The sequence below is a fragment of the Lynx rufus genome, unplaced genomic scaffold (assembly GCF_022079265.1).
Source record: "Lynx rufus isolate CCGP_SWC_20201006 ecotype Redwood Valley unplaced genomic scaffold, mLynRuf1.p SCAF_11, whole genome shotgun sequence".
Classification (NCBI taxonomy): Eukaryota; Metazoa; Chordata; class Mammalia; order Carnivora; family Felidae; genus Lynx; species Lynx rufus.
The window spans coordinates 17,645,682-17,663,596 of record NW_025814825.1 but is presented as its reverse complement, the minus strand read 5'-3'; the positions used below and the strand labels follow the sequence as shown (position 1 = coordinate 17,663,596).

Genomic DNA, 17,915 nt, shown 5'->3' with positions numbered 1-17,915 from the left:
TTGCTCTTGATTCAAAGGTAGACACAGACACACAGACACAGACACACACAGACACACACACACACACACACACACACACACACACACACACACACACCTAGATCAGCCAGGAAGATCCTATTGATGTATTTCCCTTCCTCCATTCTGGAAATGGGCCCGGCTTCTTTGCTACACACAAAATTCTCAGTGAAACTAACCTTACAACCTAATTGTACCATTTATGTCACTGCCATTCCTGTGGGCCATCTGTGTAACTCTTATCTCTGAGATAAAAACAAATCTTCAATTTGAAATGGAAGCAAGAGACACTGACTGGCCATCCAGGACAATAAACTAGAATGCAGGTTGTAATAACATGGTTGACTTTGGGATAGAAGTAAGAAGCACATATAGCTGAGAAATGCTTCCTTAAAGAATCAAAAAGGGGTCTTGAGGATTTTTTCACCATCCCTGAGTTACTTCCACACTAGCACTATGAAGATTATCAAGCTGAAACAAGAAGAACTTGTTTATAGGGGATATTTATTTAATAGCCCAACAAATACTAATACAAATTCCCAAGGAAGGAGTCTTTGGTGTCCATCATGGCCTCCAAGGATAAGCTAATGACTATTTGTGTGATGAACTGTCCTCAAGCAGGTATATTTGGAATTGAGGAGAAGATCCATGTGGCCATGGGATAGGCATATAAACATATAAATAAATACATAAAAAATATAGACACCTGCTTATACCTCTCCTTCCTCAAGGAAAGTTACCAACCCACATGCTTTCCATCGAGCTCCTGTACCTGATCACTCAAAGGAGCTATTGTTGTGGTCCCTGAGTGGCTTAGTTGGTTAAGCATCTGACTAATGATTTCAGCTAAGGTCACGATCTCATGGTCATGAGATTGAGCCCCAAGTCAGGCTCCATGCCCAGCATGGATTTTCTTTTTCCCTCTCCCTCTGCCCTTCCCCTGCTCTGGCTTAACACTCTCTCTCTCTCTCTCTCTCTCTCTCAAACAAACAAACAAAAAACGAGCTATTGTTTAGACCTTGTCCTGCATAAGAAGAAGAGGTAAGTACCCAATTTCAAGAGCAATACATTACCTCCATAGGAATCTCTCATTTCCTTCCCATACCCAGCCTCCTCAGTATTCACTCATCTTTCAAATCCTGACCCATACAAACTTTTTTGGGGCATCTCTAGCCTGTACTGTTTTCTCTCTTCTCAGCACTCCCAGGATACACTGTTAGCACCATACCATCTAACATTTTGTTGTTTTGTAATCATTTTAATCATTTTATTGGTGTTTATGTGATGTCTTGTTAAAGGAGGGACTTTTTTTTTTGCTAATCCTCTTATCTTAAAAAGTAGCATTAGAATGCACTCAATAAAATACCAATTTATTTCATTTGTACAAATATTTCTTGAGCATCTGCCATGTGCCAGACCCTAGGTATACAGAGGTAATTATAACATGATTCCTGCCCTTACAGGGGCTTTCAGTGTAATGGGGAAGAAAGACTCACATAGAGAAAAGAGAAATCAACATAGCTAAGTGCCAAGATCAGGGTTATGTGCAAAGTAGTTCTGGGAGCACAGAGAAAGGGACCTACCATTACTTACTGAATGACTGAAAACAAATGTCTTGAGGAAGAAGAGGAGCAACAAGAAATCTCAAGGGATCTTCAAAGAACCAAATCCTAAAGCAACCCTACACATGGAGCTTTTTCTCAGGGCAAATGTTACCTGGGGTATAAAGCTTGCCCCCCACCCCTCAGGTCCCACATTCATAAGACACTCTCACATCACCAAGTGGCCTCCATATACTTGCCCAGGTATAAGACTTGGCTGGTTACTGAAATGCTAGAGAAAATAGCTTCGAGGCTTCCAGCCCAAATACTCCTTAAAGCGAAAATACTCTGAGTTCTTTTGAGGTATACTTTTCTTCCCCAGAAATGTCCACCCCAAACATCTGAGGTCCAGGATATTTGACTATATACTTCCTGCTTCTTCCCTGGTCTCAATCTACTATCTTTTTTCCAACTTCTCCCTGAGCCTCACCCTTCCCTCTCCAAAGGCCCCCTAACCTTATCCAAAATCAGAAAGTTTCCACAAAGTCCCAATGACCCTTCTATCCTCCAGTAGAACTCCGACTGGCCTCAGTCAGTGTCAGAGAAAACTTCCATCTTCTGCTTGTAGCAGCAAAGCTTGATGACAACAGATTCTTTCAAATAAAGACATGTACAGACGGAAACAATATGTCAGGAGTGACGCTCAGAGGAGTAAAGACACCCACTAAGTGTAGGGTGGGAAAAGATGAATATTCAGGTGAAGAAAACATCAGTATTAGAAAATCAGCCAATGTTTAATGATGGAATGAAAGATGTCTTCACAGGGCTGGCAGGAACCATGATGACAACAGACAGCACGTTGTCATTTTGCCCCACTTTGGATCACAGCCCTGAAATCAAAGGAGAGAGAGAGCGAGCGAGGTGCTGGCTTTTAAGCTAGTTAAAAATTTTAGATGACAAAGAGCTGCTGTTTTCAGAGCACTCTTCTTATACAATCGAAGAAACAGCCCATGAAATAGGCTGCCAGTCATCTCTGAAACTAGGGGTGATTTGACTCCCATCCTGACCGCCAGCCTGGGGTTTCTAGGTGGTTGATGCCTGGAGAGGTTTGAGGGACATGAGCAAGTGTCACCCCAAGTAATTCGGCCTGAGACTCAGCCCAGGGTCTGAACTTACTGCCTTAGAGATGTCTTCATACATTCACTCACACAACAAATAATTATTGAGCTGCTAGCACCTACCACATACTGCATGAATAAAAGTGATGCACAAAACAGACAAGGTCCCTGCTCTCAAAGAGCTTCTATTCCAGAACAGCCATTCTCAAACTTAAAAGGGTATCAGCATCCCCTGGATGGCTTGTTGAAACACAGATCACAGGATCCCACCCCCAAAATTTCTAATTCCCTACGTCTGGAGTAGGGCCCAGAATGTACATTTCTAATAAGTTCCTGGAGGGGGTGGGGGAGCTGATGCTGCTGGTCCTGCTGTGTACCACTGTCCAAGTGAAAAAAACACCATGAAGAATAACAGTTCCAGGATTATGAGGTTGGTAATGTGGTGAATAATCTCCCTCCCAATTTCGCTAATGATCTACCCTGCCCCCAATGTCTGTGGTACACAGTGTCCAGAGGCGGCCACATCTACCAGAGGTCTTCCTGCCCTTTGGTGGTTTGGAACTGACTCCAAACATTACTGCCAAGTGATAAGTCAGTGGGCATTCTGCCTGCCTGTCCCATCCCAGTCTTGGGAGATCTATTTCCCTTTGTTCTAGGTCATGTCAGGGTGTCAAAAGCTGCAGCTTCAATCCCGAGTATAATACAAGTTTGCCATAAAAATACAACAGAGGATTCCCGAAGCCACAGAATGAAGGCTTTTACAATATCAATTCAACCCTTGTAAATTTAATCCAGGGTTATTTGTTGCACCAAAATCTCTTTACCGTGATGTATTACTTAGTTACTGGGGTTATCACAGCCGTATCCTAAAGTTGCATAGTACATAAAACATTTCAGTTAACAATGCAGGAAGGTTAACTCCCCCAGATAACCTGCAATCACAAGGGCTAGTCCAGATGACATGCCTCTGTCAGCTTCCACGAGCTATTGATGGTTCAATCAGTTTGTTTTGAAGGTAAAGTACAACAAAAGGGCAGTAAACTTATTCAGACTGTCAACAGGGGCTATCGGGAATGGGGCTTGCAGGTAAGTAATTCTGGGTGTTTTAAGGCTATTATCAAACAGCAATGGTTGAAGGAAGAGACAGCTACTAATAACACAGAAGGCAGCCATCATAAACCACTTTATGGCAGAAACCCCCGTCTATAAATCCTGCGACACCCGGAGACAGCTTCAGATTTATAAAACTGCTTGTTAAGCCAGGGCACTGCTTAATGAAAAGAGATCGGTCTAAGTTCTGAGTTTCACATCCCTAGCTCCAGAGGACAACTCCAATTTTCCTGACCTTCCCAAGGTGGCTAGGCGAAAGCCATGGGGCGGGGGGCTGGAAGTCAGGGGCACTCTGGACCGTGATATGGAAGGTGAGGTTATCGAGAAGAGATCAGGGATCCTGGGAAGGTGTGTAAAGACCCATCTGTCTCCATCTAAAGACAGATTCTCTAAAAGTGAGACCCACACAGAAAGCTTTTCAGGCTCTCTCTCTTTTCATATTAAATGCTCCATTTTCTTAAAGGACTCCTCAAAGGAGACACCTGAAACTGGCAGGGGGAGAAAAGGAAGAGCAGAAAGGCTTTGGTCTGTGTTTGTTTTTTGCTCCCAAATCAATTTTCTCTGCCCAAATCCCAAAGCTCTGGCATTTTTCATCTAGACTTCAAAGGGAGAGAAGGGTGCTCTGTCCTCCTGCTCAAACTGCTACCCCAGGGGAAGCTAGCTGTTCCAGTAACAGCACAATCACAGAAACACCAAGACGGATCTCCATTGTCTGCTCCCAGGATTGTTTCTTTCTCTGAAGAGATTCTACTAAAGAAATACCAAGTTTCCAAATCCTAAGGAAATCAGAATACAAGGTCACCTGGAGTTTTTCCCTACTTCTTTCCATTTATGGCAATATGGAATGGCCATTCTTCCCCTTATTTCTTGCAGGCACTCCGATGCATGGGGGTGGGGTGGGGGAGACACAGTGCAAGCGACTGATACCCTACCAGGGGCCCCTGAAGTCAGCAATGGGTGACCCAGGAATCGTTCTCAGTCTTCCACAAAGCTTAACAGAAGAGTGAGCAGGCCAACAAAACATCAAGCTTCTCTGCTTTTGACCAGATTACATCAACCCCGTTTGGTAACACTGGTTACCTCATGCTAATCAAAAGCACTCATCAACAGCTAAATGTGTCTAATGTTAAAAAGTTAGCAATGGCTTAAATGTAGCTAATTAAAAAACCTAAAGCTTATTAAAGAGATCTAAGGGGGAGAAAATTAACAAGAGGAGGGGTCCTCATAACAAAGAGCTTGGAGACTAACAGGGCAGAGGACAGAACGAAGACCCTGGGCTCATTTTGCTATGTGATCTTGGTTCAGTCTCCGCCACTTTCTGGAGCTTTGGTTTCTCCATCTATACAATGAAGAGAACGGGTTAGATGATGCCTAAGCCTCTCTCACGCTTTTAGCCTGCTTGATTTCTATATGCTGCAAAGTTAATTTACAATAAACACATCCATAGCCTCCTTTCTTATTACTCCAATTTCCTTATATAACCACCCCCTCACACCTCCAGGTAAAGGAGGGCAGTGAGAAAAAGTCAATAAAGACCAGAGTAATGAATAAACACTGTGAGTGGAATAACTCCAGATGCTCAGAGAGATGACAATGATCTCACTCTAATGAGCCGAGGTGAGCTCACCTACAGCATTAATGAAGGCCTGACAACTGGCAAAGGCCAGCTGATTTTCCTCACAGCTCACCGGCAGCATGTTTGAAGTCTCCGTGCAAACAATACACCCACAGGACAGAGCGAGGCCCTCTACAGAGGGTAACCAGCAATTACTCTGTGGGCTTCTGTCACTTTGATCTCTGGGTCATGACCTTTGCTTTCTTGTGATCTTCAAAGCCCAGATTGTAGATTAGCTGGAGAATGCTAGCTGGGTTATGTAAGCCACAAGTTTTACAGCTCCTCCTCAGCTGGGAAATGGTGGCAGCCCAGGACAGCCAACAGACTGCGGAGGGTCCCTCCCTCTTTCCCTTTGGCTGAGTGCTACAGACACTGGGCAGGCCTCAGGCTGCTTTCTGGGAGGGAACAAAGAAAGGGTGTCACGTTTTAAATAATTTAAAGTTGTAAGAAATATAGAGGGGCCTACTGAGGAGGCGGGAGGAAGGAGAGGCCAAGCAGAGACTGGAGTGGCAGGAGAGAATGAATGGCAAAGGGTTTAATGACAGAAGTAGAGCTTAGAGGCCATGAGACCAAATCTCTTATTTGACAAGTCAGGTCTAGCTCTTATGTACTGTTGACCTTCATTCCGCTGTCTTGCCTGCAGGAACAAGAAGGAGAAGAATTACAAAGGAAGACAAGAAACAGACCACTCTGGGCACCTAAGTTTCCCATACCTGACTCACTTTTTGGCTAGTGTTGAAGTCCACGGGAGGCCTTGAGTGGTTTTTTAGCATGACGGTGGCCTCCCAAGGCAAACCACCTCACCGCTCTCTTCCCGCCCAAATGCTGAAGGCTGCTTGTTATCACATTCACCCTCATTCAACATTCATCCCAAAATAGCAGCACAATGTGTACACACAGCAAAGCACGGGCGGGTTTAAGCTCCTATAATAACATGGCGATGGACATTTCTTAGCCATGAACTATGATGAATGGCAAAGAAAAAAATCAAGGCATGGTTCGCTCCTGCCCCAGCAGGACCAGGGCACAGCTCAACAACTTGGTAGTATGTTCATGCTCACATACAGATTTAATGAGCCCATTTTATGGTGGGGATGTGTGCCAAGAAAATCCAACTGTGTGCACAGGGGGTAAGGAAGGAAAGAGAAGGGGTGACTTGGGGGAAGGGAAGAAGGTATCAGCAGAAAGTGAAGCATCTGTGAAGCCATTCCCAATAACTACATAAATCTAGTCACTTCCCATTTCTGCTCTGGTGGTTGGCCACAAGGTGACCTAAAAGTGGGCTGACCTCTCTGAAATCAACACCTCCCGTAGAAATGAAACAGACGTACTTGTTTTGATGTATGGCTGGGTGACATATTATAAATATTACATCACATAACCACAGAGGATGCCAATCAATAAGAAATTTTTTTAGACAGCACTAAATGAGCCATGGGTTCTTGCTTCTGAATACACTCCCTTTAAGGCTCCTACTATTGCTTAAATGATTAATAGAAGACATATTGTCAGAAAATGTAGTTAAAGTGAAAAACAGTAAACTGTAGAAATATCATTCATTTTTAAGCAATTTTCTAGTGAAAATGTCACATCAATTTACATAGAGGCCCTACTATTAGGCTCTGGGTAACAGCTAGAAGGAAGGCAGACCTCATACTTTGTGGAGGAAGGGCCAAGAAAATATTTTACCAATGGTGGGGGGGAAAGGTGGCTGCATTGCTTTGTAGAAAGTAAAACACTGCAGGAATTCTGGATTCAAAAGTCTTATTGTAAAATCCTAAAATTTCTCAGGGGCAAATGAAACTCAAATTCCAGGATGAACAAAGCAGGGCTGCTTACAAACCAGAGAACAGAATGCCATCACATACACATTTATCTCTCCAAATCCAAGTGTGAGAGTACTTGTCAACCAGAAATAATAAAAAATAAAATGAATAAAAAATTTAGGATTGCTGGAGAATAGGCCCACCATTCCACTCGATCATCATATGCTGTGCAGTGAATGTGTAACTGGATGGACACACATTTAATGTTCCTTCCTTAGTTCCTATTTCTCTCAGAGCGTGAGCATCTTGCCATTGTTGTGGGTGGCTTATGGATTTTCTAGAGTAATTTTGACTAGATGTGATTTTAGCTGTATGTGTCTTTAGAATCCAACTCCTCCTCCCAGCAACTTTGCCACGTGTGCATGAACAAACAACCTTCCCAGCCCCATCCCTCAACCCTGACGGACCTGAGGTAGTAAGGTCAGGCTTAGTGGGTACAACAGCCAGCCCATGCAATGAATCACTCCTCTAGAACCAAACCCTCCCTGAAGGATCAGCAACCCAATGACCAGTGCTCAGATTGAGTCTCAAGGACAGTTCCTTGTTTATTAACTGTGATTGTTGACATCAAATGGATCTGATTCCAAATAGGCAGTAGGCATCAGAGGTGCCCAGAGGGCCATACATTTCTCCGTAAGCACTTAGCTTCTCAGAGGAAAGAATAATTTTCAAGCTGCCTCCAGAGAACATTTGTCTGGCCCCTATTCCATGGCCAGCCAGCATTACTTTAGGTATTGAAGAGTCTTCAAAGGGCAAGAAGATATACCCTTACCTACTAGAAGCCATCCTCTGGATGTGGACACATACAAAGTAGTGAGAGAAATATACAAGATGGAATATATAAAATCGCATTAGACAGCAATGGAAGAACTGTAATGGCTTGGGAACAGAGTATCTCAGAATGCTAAAGCCAACAGGAATTTTAAACACTACTTAGTCCAATAGTTAAGTGAACATCCGAAGCACCTATTGACTATTTTGTTGCATTTGGCACTCAGTTAATCAAAATGCTTTGGATGATTCAGAAGTACAGCCTTGGTGAAGGGTCACTGATCTAGACTATCCTCCCCATTTTAAAGCTGGACCCCCACATCAGATCTTCTTATCTGGCCCTTATTTATATGGGTCTTAGTATTTTTACCATAGTGAACAGTTATAATAAAAAAATAGTACTAGCTTTTCTTTTCCTTTTGCAAACTTACAAGCCTTCTATTAGAAGATGAGGGAAGTGAAGCTTTTCACACTACTTCTCTCATTCTAGGAAAAAAAGACAACAAAAATGTGCCTACAGTTTGGTTTACATACAGCTCCATGAATGAGTGAATGAACACGTGTGTCAATGCATGTGCACACGCATACAAAGACACACATACGTGCATGCACATGCATATACATACATTTGTACAATTTATTGGCTTATTTTAAAGAGTTAAACATAGAAATTTCAAGAAAAAAGTCAGAAACCAAATTAAAATCTCCTATACCATGGTTGGTTTACTAAAAATGTTGACTGAAAGAACTTTCTTGGACTTACTTGAAACTTCCAAGACATATCTTATAAATTGCTGCACAAAGATAAAATATGTTTTAAGAGACCCCCTTTATATCTCAAATCAGGCTGTTAAATGCTTCAGAGTTGATAAGAGTTTTAAATAGGCAAATTAAGTTCTAAGTGATTAAGCAACTTACAGGGTTGATTTAGAAATGTATAACTCTTCACCTGCTGGGTATTAATCATATTTCTCCTAACAAATTCATTCACATTGAAATCTACAGAATCATATCCAAATGAATATCTTCATGATAGAAAAAGATTTAATACCTCTTTTCGGAGTAGGGTTAGAGTTTTATTCTAAGATGGCTTAAAAACAGTCTAATAAAACCCCTACAAAATTAATCAAGAAACCTAGAAAATGAGATTAAACATACAAAATGCTTCCTGATAAATAATACTGGACTCCTGCTGTAACTTTATGCGTCCATGTGCATATATGTCAAAAATACACAGTGTTCAACAGCCTTCAGTATTTCTTACAGCTTTGCCTTTATACAGCATCAACTCCCCTGACTGCATTCCTTCATGGGTCACCACAGATTTTTATAAGAGTCCCAAAAGAACAAGTTTCTTTCAAACCATTATCCTCTTTCCCCAATCCTTCTAAATTTATTATTCAGTAGCCTTACCTGCCCTGAATTTGCTTCCTTATTCCCCCTCCCCTTTCCACATTGATTCAGGTAGGGTGTTCATGAGAGCAATCATAATGAAGAGAGAGCCTACATATGAAAAGATCATCTAAAAACATTAACAACAATAACCAAAACAAAACAAAACCAATCAAGAATGAGAGCACACAGAGTTCAAAATGAAGAAAGAGAATAAAATAGGTATGATCAAGAAGACTCCCTAAGAAAGGGGGGTTTAGATCAGGTATTTCAAAGCAGATGGTTTAGTAGCAGAGAGGAGGAAGAGAAGCATTTCTACTTAGACCCCATCAGAGCCCACAGCTGGTGGACAGTGAGGCAGAGCTTTATGGAACCAAGTTATGGGACTTCTGAGACTTCCTCTGGGATCCCACGTAAGCTCCCTACCTTTAGTGGGAAGTGCTCTCTAAAAAGTTACTCTGAGGCTGACCAAAGGAAAACCTTACAACACAGAGCACAAGTAAGCAAAATACAGCCCATGGGTCAAATCTTGCCTGCCCCTGGTCTTTGTAAGTAAAGTTTTATTGAAACATAGCTGTGCCTATTCATTTACAAGTTGTTTTATGGCTATTTCTTCACTATAACAGCAGAGTTGAATTGTTGTGACATAGACCTTAGACCACATGACCTTCAAAGCCTAAAAACATTTATTACCCAGCTGTTTACAAAAAAGAGTTGTCAACCCCTGACCTAGACCACCTGGAAGCTTTTCATGTTTTTTTTTTTTTTCTGTTTGTTTGTTTTTTGGGTTTTGTTTTTGGGTTTTTTTTTTTGTTGTTGTTGTTGTTGTTTTTGGCTTCTATGTCCCTGACAAAGGGAGACAATGGCTACAGATCGCCAAAAGGTTAAAGTTTAGTATTATCAATGGAAGTCCAGTAATATCTACTATGCACCCCATAATATCATCCCCCCCCAAAGATGCCATTTTTCCCTTTCCACCAGGCTCAAACTCCTAGATACTCACCTGTATCTTTTGTAGTCCTCCTCATCTTTTTCCAAGCTAATCAGCTCATTGGGACATGCCACATTACCCAGCAGGCTGAGGTACTCCAAAGCTGGTGTCACTTCTGCCAGGTGATCAAGCAGACTCTCCAAGTCAGTGATGTGACAAAGGTTAAGGATTTGGATCCAGGAAGACAAAAGCCCCCATAAGGAACATAGACTATAACTGAAGGCACAGCACAACACCTGACAAGTCCAGTCTGCTCCCAAGAGGTGACATGGGTGAGGGTTGAAATCAACTTAGCTGTGAGGTATCTGGCATGCCTAGTTTTTCACTCCTGCTGGGGACAGAGCCCAACTTTTCTCTGGGCATGTCAGACTAAGTCCAGATCACTTGAGAGGGAATGAATGAACTCAAGTGTTTTATCACACTTTTCTTTCCTTTATATTTGTTTGGAAAATGATGAAGGGTATATACCATGTGGTAAAGTATTTTGCTATTTGCCAATCTATAAAACTTTTTTTTCTAGTAATGAAAGCAAGACTTGTTTCCAAATGCCTCATTAAAAATATATTCCCATTTTCTCCTTTAGGGAGTAATTTATCATTAAAACATACAGCAATGGCATGGATACAAACAGGGACTGCCATCCTCCTATGATCTGAGAACCTGGTGTGGAGCTAAGCATTGCTCAGTAGACTCCCAGGTGGCAATAAACAATGAATTGTGGAGAAAGGAGAACAAAACTAGAAGACAAATGGAATCAGTTAGGATACATTTAGTCAAGCCAAGCAGGTCAAATGTATTTGAGGAGAATCTCTTGTGATAGTAATATTCAAGAAGGAAAGAATATAGAGAAAATGCCAATAAAGGGCATGGTGGGGAGATCATGCCATGATCCATTTGCTCAATGGGATCCACTCAAGGCAAACACTGAGACCTCTAAACCAAGTAAGTCAAGAGTCATAGATTCAGGCAATCACAGGTACTGGTAAGGACCTAATGACAACCAAGTTGTCACATTGATATACATGGACTCCTGGTTTGATACATGCAGATGAACCTTCTCCTAGGCAAGGTGATGACTAGACAAGCCATGAACAGAGGCCATGACTACCAGAAACTTATGGAAGAGAGGTGGAGCTCTTATCAGCCAATATCAGCAGATGGAATGGGGTCTTTGCCAGGGAGTGACAACAGAGCAAACAGGGGCTAATATATAAGGGTGAATGCGCCATACAAGAGTCAAAGACTCAGGATTCAGTGTCCAGGAGTGAGGTTCACTTGGCCTAAGAGAGAAAAGTTAAAACCAAAGAGAATGGATGCCTTTACTTTACAAGGGTGTTCTCTAGCTATGAGATGTTGCCCCAATTTCCTCATATTTCATTTCAACTTGTCAGTTGAACACCAAATCCAAACAATGTCAGAATCCATTCCCTAACATATCTGCCGAGGGGTCACCAAGAGGTAGCTCATTCTATCATAACAACCATAAAAAAGAGTTTTTCTTTCCCCTGGGACTGAACCTTCCTCAAATTCCTTCCCACTGACCCAATTTAATGGCTTGGGGTCTCAAAGAATAAGGCATTCTCCTCTTCCACATGATGACCTTCCAGACAGTTGAAGCTCTCATGTCTTCCCTAAATCTTATTTTCTCCAAACTAAGTTCTTTCAAGCATTTTTTATACACAGGCTCTGTGAACATCATGTACAAAAACAAACGCTATACCCTGAGAGTGAGACAGAGACAAGGAGAGGGACAGCACAAGCAAAAGAGGGAAACCCTAGTGCAAGAGGGTCAGAGCAGCTCTCCACCACGGGTTTCCATTCGCCAACATCATCCCCATTTCCTAAACAAGGCAGGACAATGGACTTTCAAGTTATCAGTCCTTCAGATCTTTAACAAATAATGTCCAGGAATAACCACAATGGACCACTGGAGTGAGGATGAAAGACACAGAAGCATGTGGAGAAGACAAGAAAGAAGGTTCTGCCAGGGAGGTAAGATTAGAAGGACACATGGGTAAATGGCCAGGAGTCAAAACATTAAAGTATTTCATCACTGAAGACAAAACATACTCACTACTTTTTAAATTACAGTTCAATCATCAAACTCTTTAAGAAAATTATTTAAATAAAACTAATTGAAATGACAATGAACAATTTCAGGGAAAACTGGCTTTTCGGGGAAAGCTATGCTTCTCAATCATTGCTACAGGAGAAAAAGGGAAGCTATTAGTGCTGCCCCTAGACCCTAGCAAAGGCACCTCATGAGGCCCTATGCTTTGGAGTAACTTTCTCAAAATGTTTTAAGTCTGTGTCTGGTTTTCAGGAATCACCAGGGCCAAAATGTCATTCAGTCCCAGTCCTGGTTTCTGCCCTTCAGGGTTAGTTCCAACCTTCTACCTTTCACAAGGGATCCATCAGATGTTCTAAGGAGCAGTAGGACTCATGCCTATCAGGCTGTCCTGAAGCCTCAAGGCCAGGCCCTGGTGCCAAGGAGACAGCCAGACAAGCTGATCACTCACTTCCACTAGTCAGCACACTTTCTTTTGTGGGACTGTAAGAGAGTGGACGGCCAAAATGGCGCTGATGTACTGACTTGGGGTGTTTCAAATTATTTGTGTAGACAATGGCCCTAGAGAACCTAGGGGAAGCCCTTTCCACTATGGGTGAAGAAGTCCAACCAAAACCTATTTCTCTTATAGGGACCAACTTCTTAAACCTTGGATATTTTTCATCTACTGTATGAAGGTAGGAATGTGAAGGAATGGAACTCAAACTGGGAAAGGTTTTTAAGTTGAGGAAATATTGGGCAACTGAGCTGGACTGAAATCCCAGTCATTTCCCAACATTAAGTGAGCAGTGACAGGAAGCTTCTCATGCACAGTCCAGGGAAACAGGCTTCATGTGTAAAGTTACCACAGAGCTAATAAAGCTTGTACGTGAGGGTTCTTGCTTACGCAGGTCCCTTGCAAGGATAATAGAATCACATGGTCATATGTTGTAAAAATTGCAAAAGTAGGTTATTTAAACTGCAATCAGTTAAGATCACTGTCTCTCTCCACTAAAGTACACGTAAGGTAAAACTTATATAATTATATAATAAAGTTATAAAATAAGTTGCAGAAAAAATAGGAAAAATGTTTTACGTAGGTATGTCCCACATAAAAAATTGTTACTTTTCTGAATATTTTTATGTTTGTGGCATTTGTCAAATGAAAAAAATTTAATTTGCTTTTATATATTTTTATTCAAAATAGACATTCATCTTCAAGCCTAATTTTGAATTCATAATTATGTAGCCTTTTCCTTTAAGAGGGAATTAGCATAAGTTTCACACTCAACAAAATCTCTGTCTTCCCCCTGAGCAGGAGGTTGTGGAGATGTGGATTCATTAAAATGTCTTGGTAATGGGAATTTCTTGGGCAAAAGGTCTACAGGCTTCAAGAAGCTTCAGCCATCGTGCACCAATGAATCCAAAGAATGGAGCCTGCTTCATTTAGGGTATTTTGTGTGGCAGAAGATACCCCCTGTCTTTTTAAGCCTTTCAAGTACCTGCTAAATGATCATCTGGGCTAAGTCAGGGGGTCTCCCCCAAATCCATACTAGCACCTATTCTGTGGATGGTCTGGACTAGAACTTCATTCTGTTGACACACCTCTGGAGGATAGAAGATGAGAAGGAGTTTTAATTGGCTTCTTGGTCTCCTGGGTCAGCAAGGACAAACACAGCCCTGTCTTACCTGGCTGGGAGCTCTGAGATAGAACCTGTCACATTCCTTCTTTGTCCAGTTGCACAGAAAATTAACCAAAGGCAACCAGCAGAGGGAACCTGGTGTCTCTGACTTACTAAGACCAAGGGCAGTAGATACTTTCAGGGATTCTCCTAAGGGTGACATTCCCCTCCCCTTTTTAAATGTGAAGCTACAGGGCACAGTTTCAATTCTCTTCAACTGACTTCTAGCACACACCTGGCTTCCCTCCTCAAGTCTTTTCTAGAATACTTGTCATTTAGGTTTTTTTCAGGTTGTCTACACAAAGTTGCTATTGCAGAGTCCAGCTGTCATAGGTATGCTTGCCAAGGGAGACTTTTTGCAGAAGGCCCAAGATCAAAGCAACATGTTGCCTTGAAAGTCTGGAGAATGAAGGAGGAGGGGAGTCTTCTGGTGTCATGTCCAGTTACACAGGTCTGAAGCTGTTTCCCTGGTAAAAATGGGAAAGAACCCTCCCTCTGTGATCAAGCCCATGTCAAAGGGCAACACCCATAAGACCTGGGAGGATTTCAACCAGTGCTTACCCTAATACAGGATTTCTGAATGCTAACTCCACGTTTTGCACAACATATTTTCATTTTGATTCACACACACGTCAGCAATATCATATCCAAACAATAATTGAGGAAATGGGGGTCAAAGGTCACATAGTAAATGGCAGAGTCTAGATTCAAACCTGTTCCAAAGAAATTAACATTTCTAGGTGATCAAGTGACTCACAATTTCCTAACACAGAAAGGAATGTAAAATACTGAAAAATGAGGAGTCCTACAAGCTTTTGTGGGAGACCACAGGTACAGTCATCCAGCTGTGTTCTGTACCTGAGTTTTCTTCCAATTTGGGCTTATTCATTTAAAGCAATGAGACTTCCTCTATCATTAAAATGTATCAAGAAGCTGTAAAGTCTTTGGGCGATAAAGTGATTTCCCATATATACATTATGCCATTTCGATCTTTCAACAATACTCTGAATTATCTATCACCCATTTTACAGCTAAAGAAACTGAAGATTCAGACAAGGTGCAGAGACTTCCCTGAGTAAAACAGTAAATTGCTGTGGGAAATCTAGTCTGGCCTTCTGGTTCAGTTCACTCGTCTCCTCACCACAGCCCAGCTGTACAACATGTCATACTATTTGTCCTTCCTGTTGGTACTTTAATTCATACCATCTCTTCACACGTGTGCTGAAGCAAACAGGGAGACATTAAATGAAGAAACAAAGTGTGATGTAAAATGAAGTCAGCTTATTACTCTTCCCCTACCCACCCCGAAAGGGAGAATGGGGGAGAATCATTTGATTGTGCAAAGTATCTATATTTTCCAGACATCTCAATTGTTCCCTTTTGGGGTTGGGTATTCAGACATGATATGGCTGAGACCATGACCAAGTATCCAACCCTACTGGAGAAGAGCCAAGGACAGTGTGTGTATGTGCATGGGTGTGTGTGTGTGTGTGTGTGAGAGAGAGAGAGAGAGAGAGAGATACACACACACACATATACACAACGTGAGTGTTGGGGAGATAAGGTCAACTCCATGGCCAGTGACTACCAGCCCAGTCTAAATGAACCAAGGGAAGAGGAGTAAGATAAGCTATGAATCAGGAGATAAAAAGGTAACCTGGGAAGTCCAGGCTTTAAAGTATACCAGGACAAGACAGCAATGCTGAGAGCTTAACAGAAGTGTCACAAAGGGCCAGCAGAACAAAGATGGGAGGTCAAGTAGGTAGTGTGCAGATGAGACGTGAGACATTGGTCGACTGAGAAAAAATGTGCCAGATGCTGGGTTTGTGCTCTGAAATCCCTTTCATGAGCTCCCTCTGCAGCTGGGTGCAGGGTCTGGTGCGGGAGGGACAGGGCAAGCACAGGCAACCGACTCCTCCTGTATTTTAGTTCCTTTCCTCATGCATTGATTTTACCTCCTTTGGGTTTCAGAGTCTGGGGTTATAAATCACCATACCTGGGTTCTAGACTGAGCACTACCAATGACAATCTAGGTGACTTCAGAAAGTTCATACAAAAAAAAAAATGTTCAACTCTCTCAGTTTTTTCATAAGAAACGAGAGTACTAGGACACCTAGATGGCTCAGTCAGTTAAGTGTCAGACTCTATTACAGTTCAGGTCATAATTTTGTGCATGGTTTGTGAGTTCTGCACTGACAGTGTGGAGCCTGCTATGGATTCTCTCTCCCTCTCTCTCTGTCCTTCCCCTGTTTGTGCTCTCTATCTCTCAAAAATAAACTTAAAAAAAAATGAGAGTATTCACCAATGGTACTCACCTCACAGAATGATATGGATGTAAAATTAAGTTATAAAAATCAAAGACACACTCAAAATCTATGCTCTGACCTTGGTTATAATGTAGCTGAAGTAAGATCAAATAAGTTTACATAATTCTCTAATAAAAATGGCAATAATACTGACCATTACACAGAACTTAGAATAACCCTCACAACAACCTATGGGGTGGGTACCATTATTGTCCCAATTTTGGAGAGGAAAGCAAAGCACTGATATGTTAAATAGCCAGTCCAAGAACATGCAGCAAGTGGCAGGGCCAGGGTACAAGCCCAGGAAGTCTGGCTTCAGAGCCTGTTCTTAACCACTATCTGACAGTACCTCTTGCCAAAGGATAAAGCAGCCCATAACCCATGTTTGCAGGATCCAGTAACAAAGCATTGTTCAAACATACCTCATTGAGAGTAAAACCAAAATGGAAAACTCTATGTATGCAAACAGACAAACAAGCACACCAGAAATTAAAACCAAAACAAACTTCTCAAAAGAACTTCAGGTAGAATCCCATTTAATAGCAAGCTTTCTAATATACTTAAAATAAGATTCAATTTGTAAGAAAGAACTAATACTTACCTTTGTAGCAGGTGAATAATTACTTGATTCTAGGTCTCTCTTTATTACAAATATGAAGTCAGTTCTTAAGGAGATGAGACACCACGGTCCATGTGCAGGATCACTACAGGAGTGAGGCATGCCTCTGTGTATACACACCTGGTACAGTCCCCTATCACACTGGCTCTACATTTGGTACGTGACTTGCTTTGGCCATGGAGCAGCAACATCTGAGATGAAAATAGGGCTTGAAAAGTACTTGTACATTAGGGCTTTGCTCTTGAAAGAGCTGCCCCATGCAGAGCGGCCTGTGTTAGCCTATTGGAAGTACGTCGTTCAGTCAACAACCAGCACCGATTTCCAGACATATAAGTGAGGCAATTTCAGACCATCCAGTCCCAATCAGGCCTCCAGATAATGGTGGCTGCATATGGACCAAACCAAAATCCACAGGAGAACCATGCAGTTGAGCCCTGCCCAAACAACTGACACACAGAATGTTAAATAACGTATTTGTTGTTTTAGTCACTAACATTCAAGGTAGGTTATTATGCAGCAAAGCTAACTGACAGAGCCCAAATCCAAGGCATTTCATGGAGTAAGGAATAGCAATGTGGAACAGAGCAACTCTTAAAGAGTCAGGGGTATATTCAACAAGAAAGTAGCAGAGTCAGTTGGCTGAAAAGGTAGGTCAGAAGTATTAGGTTACAAGGGTGCCATACGGTGTTACTCTTGCTTTTACCTGGCTTTCATTCTGTGACTTCTGGCTCAAGTATGTGGGGAAATGAAGCCAATCTTCATGATCATACCAGTAGACCAGAGGAGAAAGAAGTCATGCTGCATCCTAAAACAGCCAACTAGCACCTTTTGTATCTAGTGCTAATACAGTATTCTCCATCAGCACAGCAATATAACTGG

The 17,915-nt window shown here is 42.0% G+C and overlaps 1 protein-coding gene across 1 annotated transcript in view; it reads right to left on the bottom strand.

The window, feature by feature from the left end:
• The window catches only part of LRMDA (leucine rich melanocyte differentiation associated), a 1,035,260-nt gene that overhangs the window by 437,178 nt on the left and 580,167 nt on the right, over window positions 1–17,915 (bottom strand). Inside the window, exon 4 of the mRNA XM_047073021.1 lies at window positions 10,395–10,534. Coding sequence (XP_046928977.1) covers window positions 10,395–10,534 — 140 coding nt within the window. The remainder of the gene's footprint in view (window positions 1–10,394; window positions 10,535–17,915) is intronic.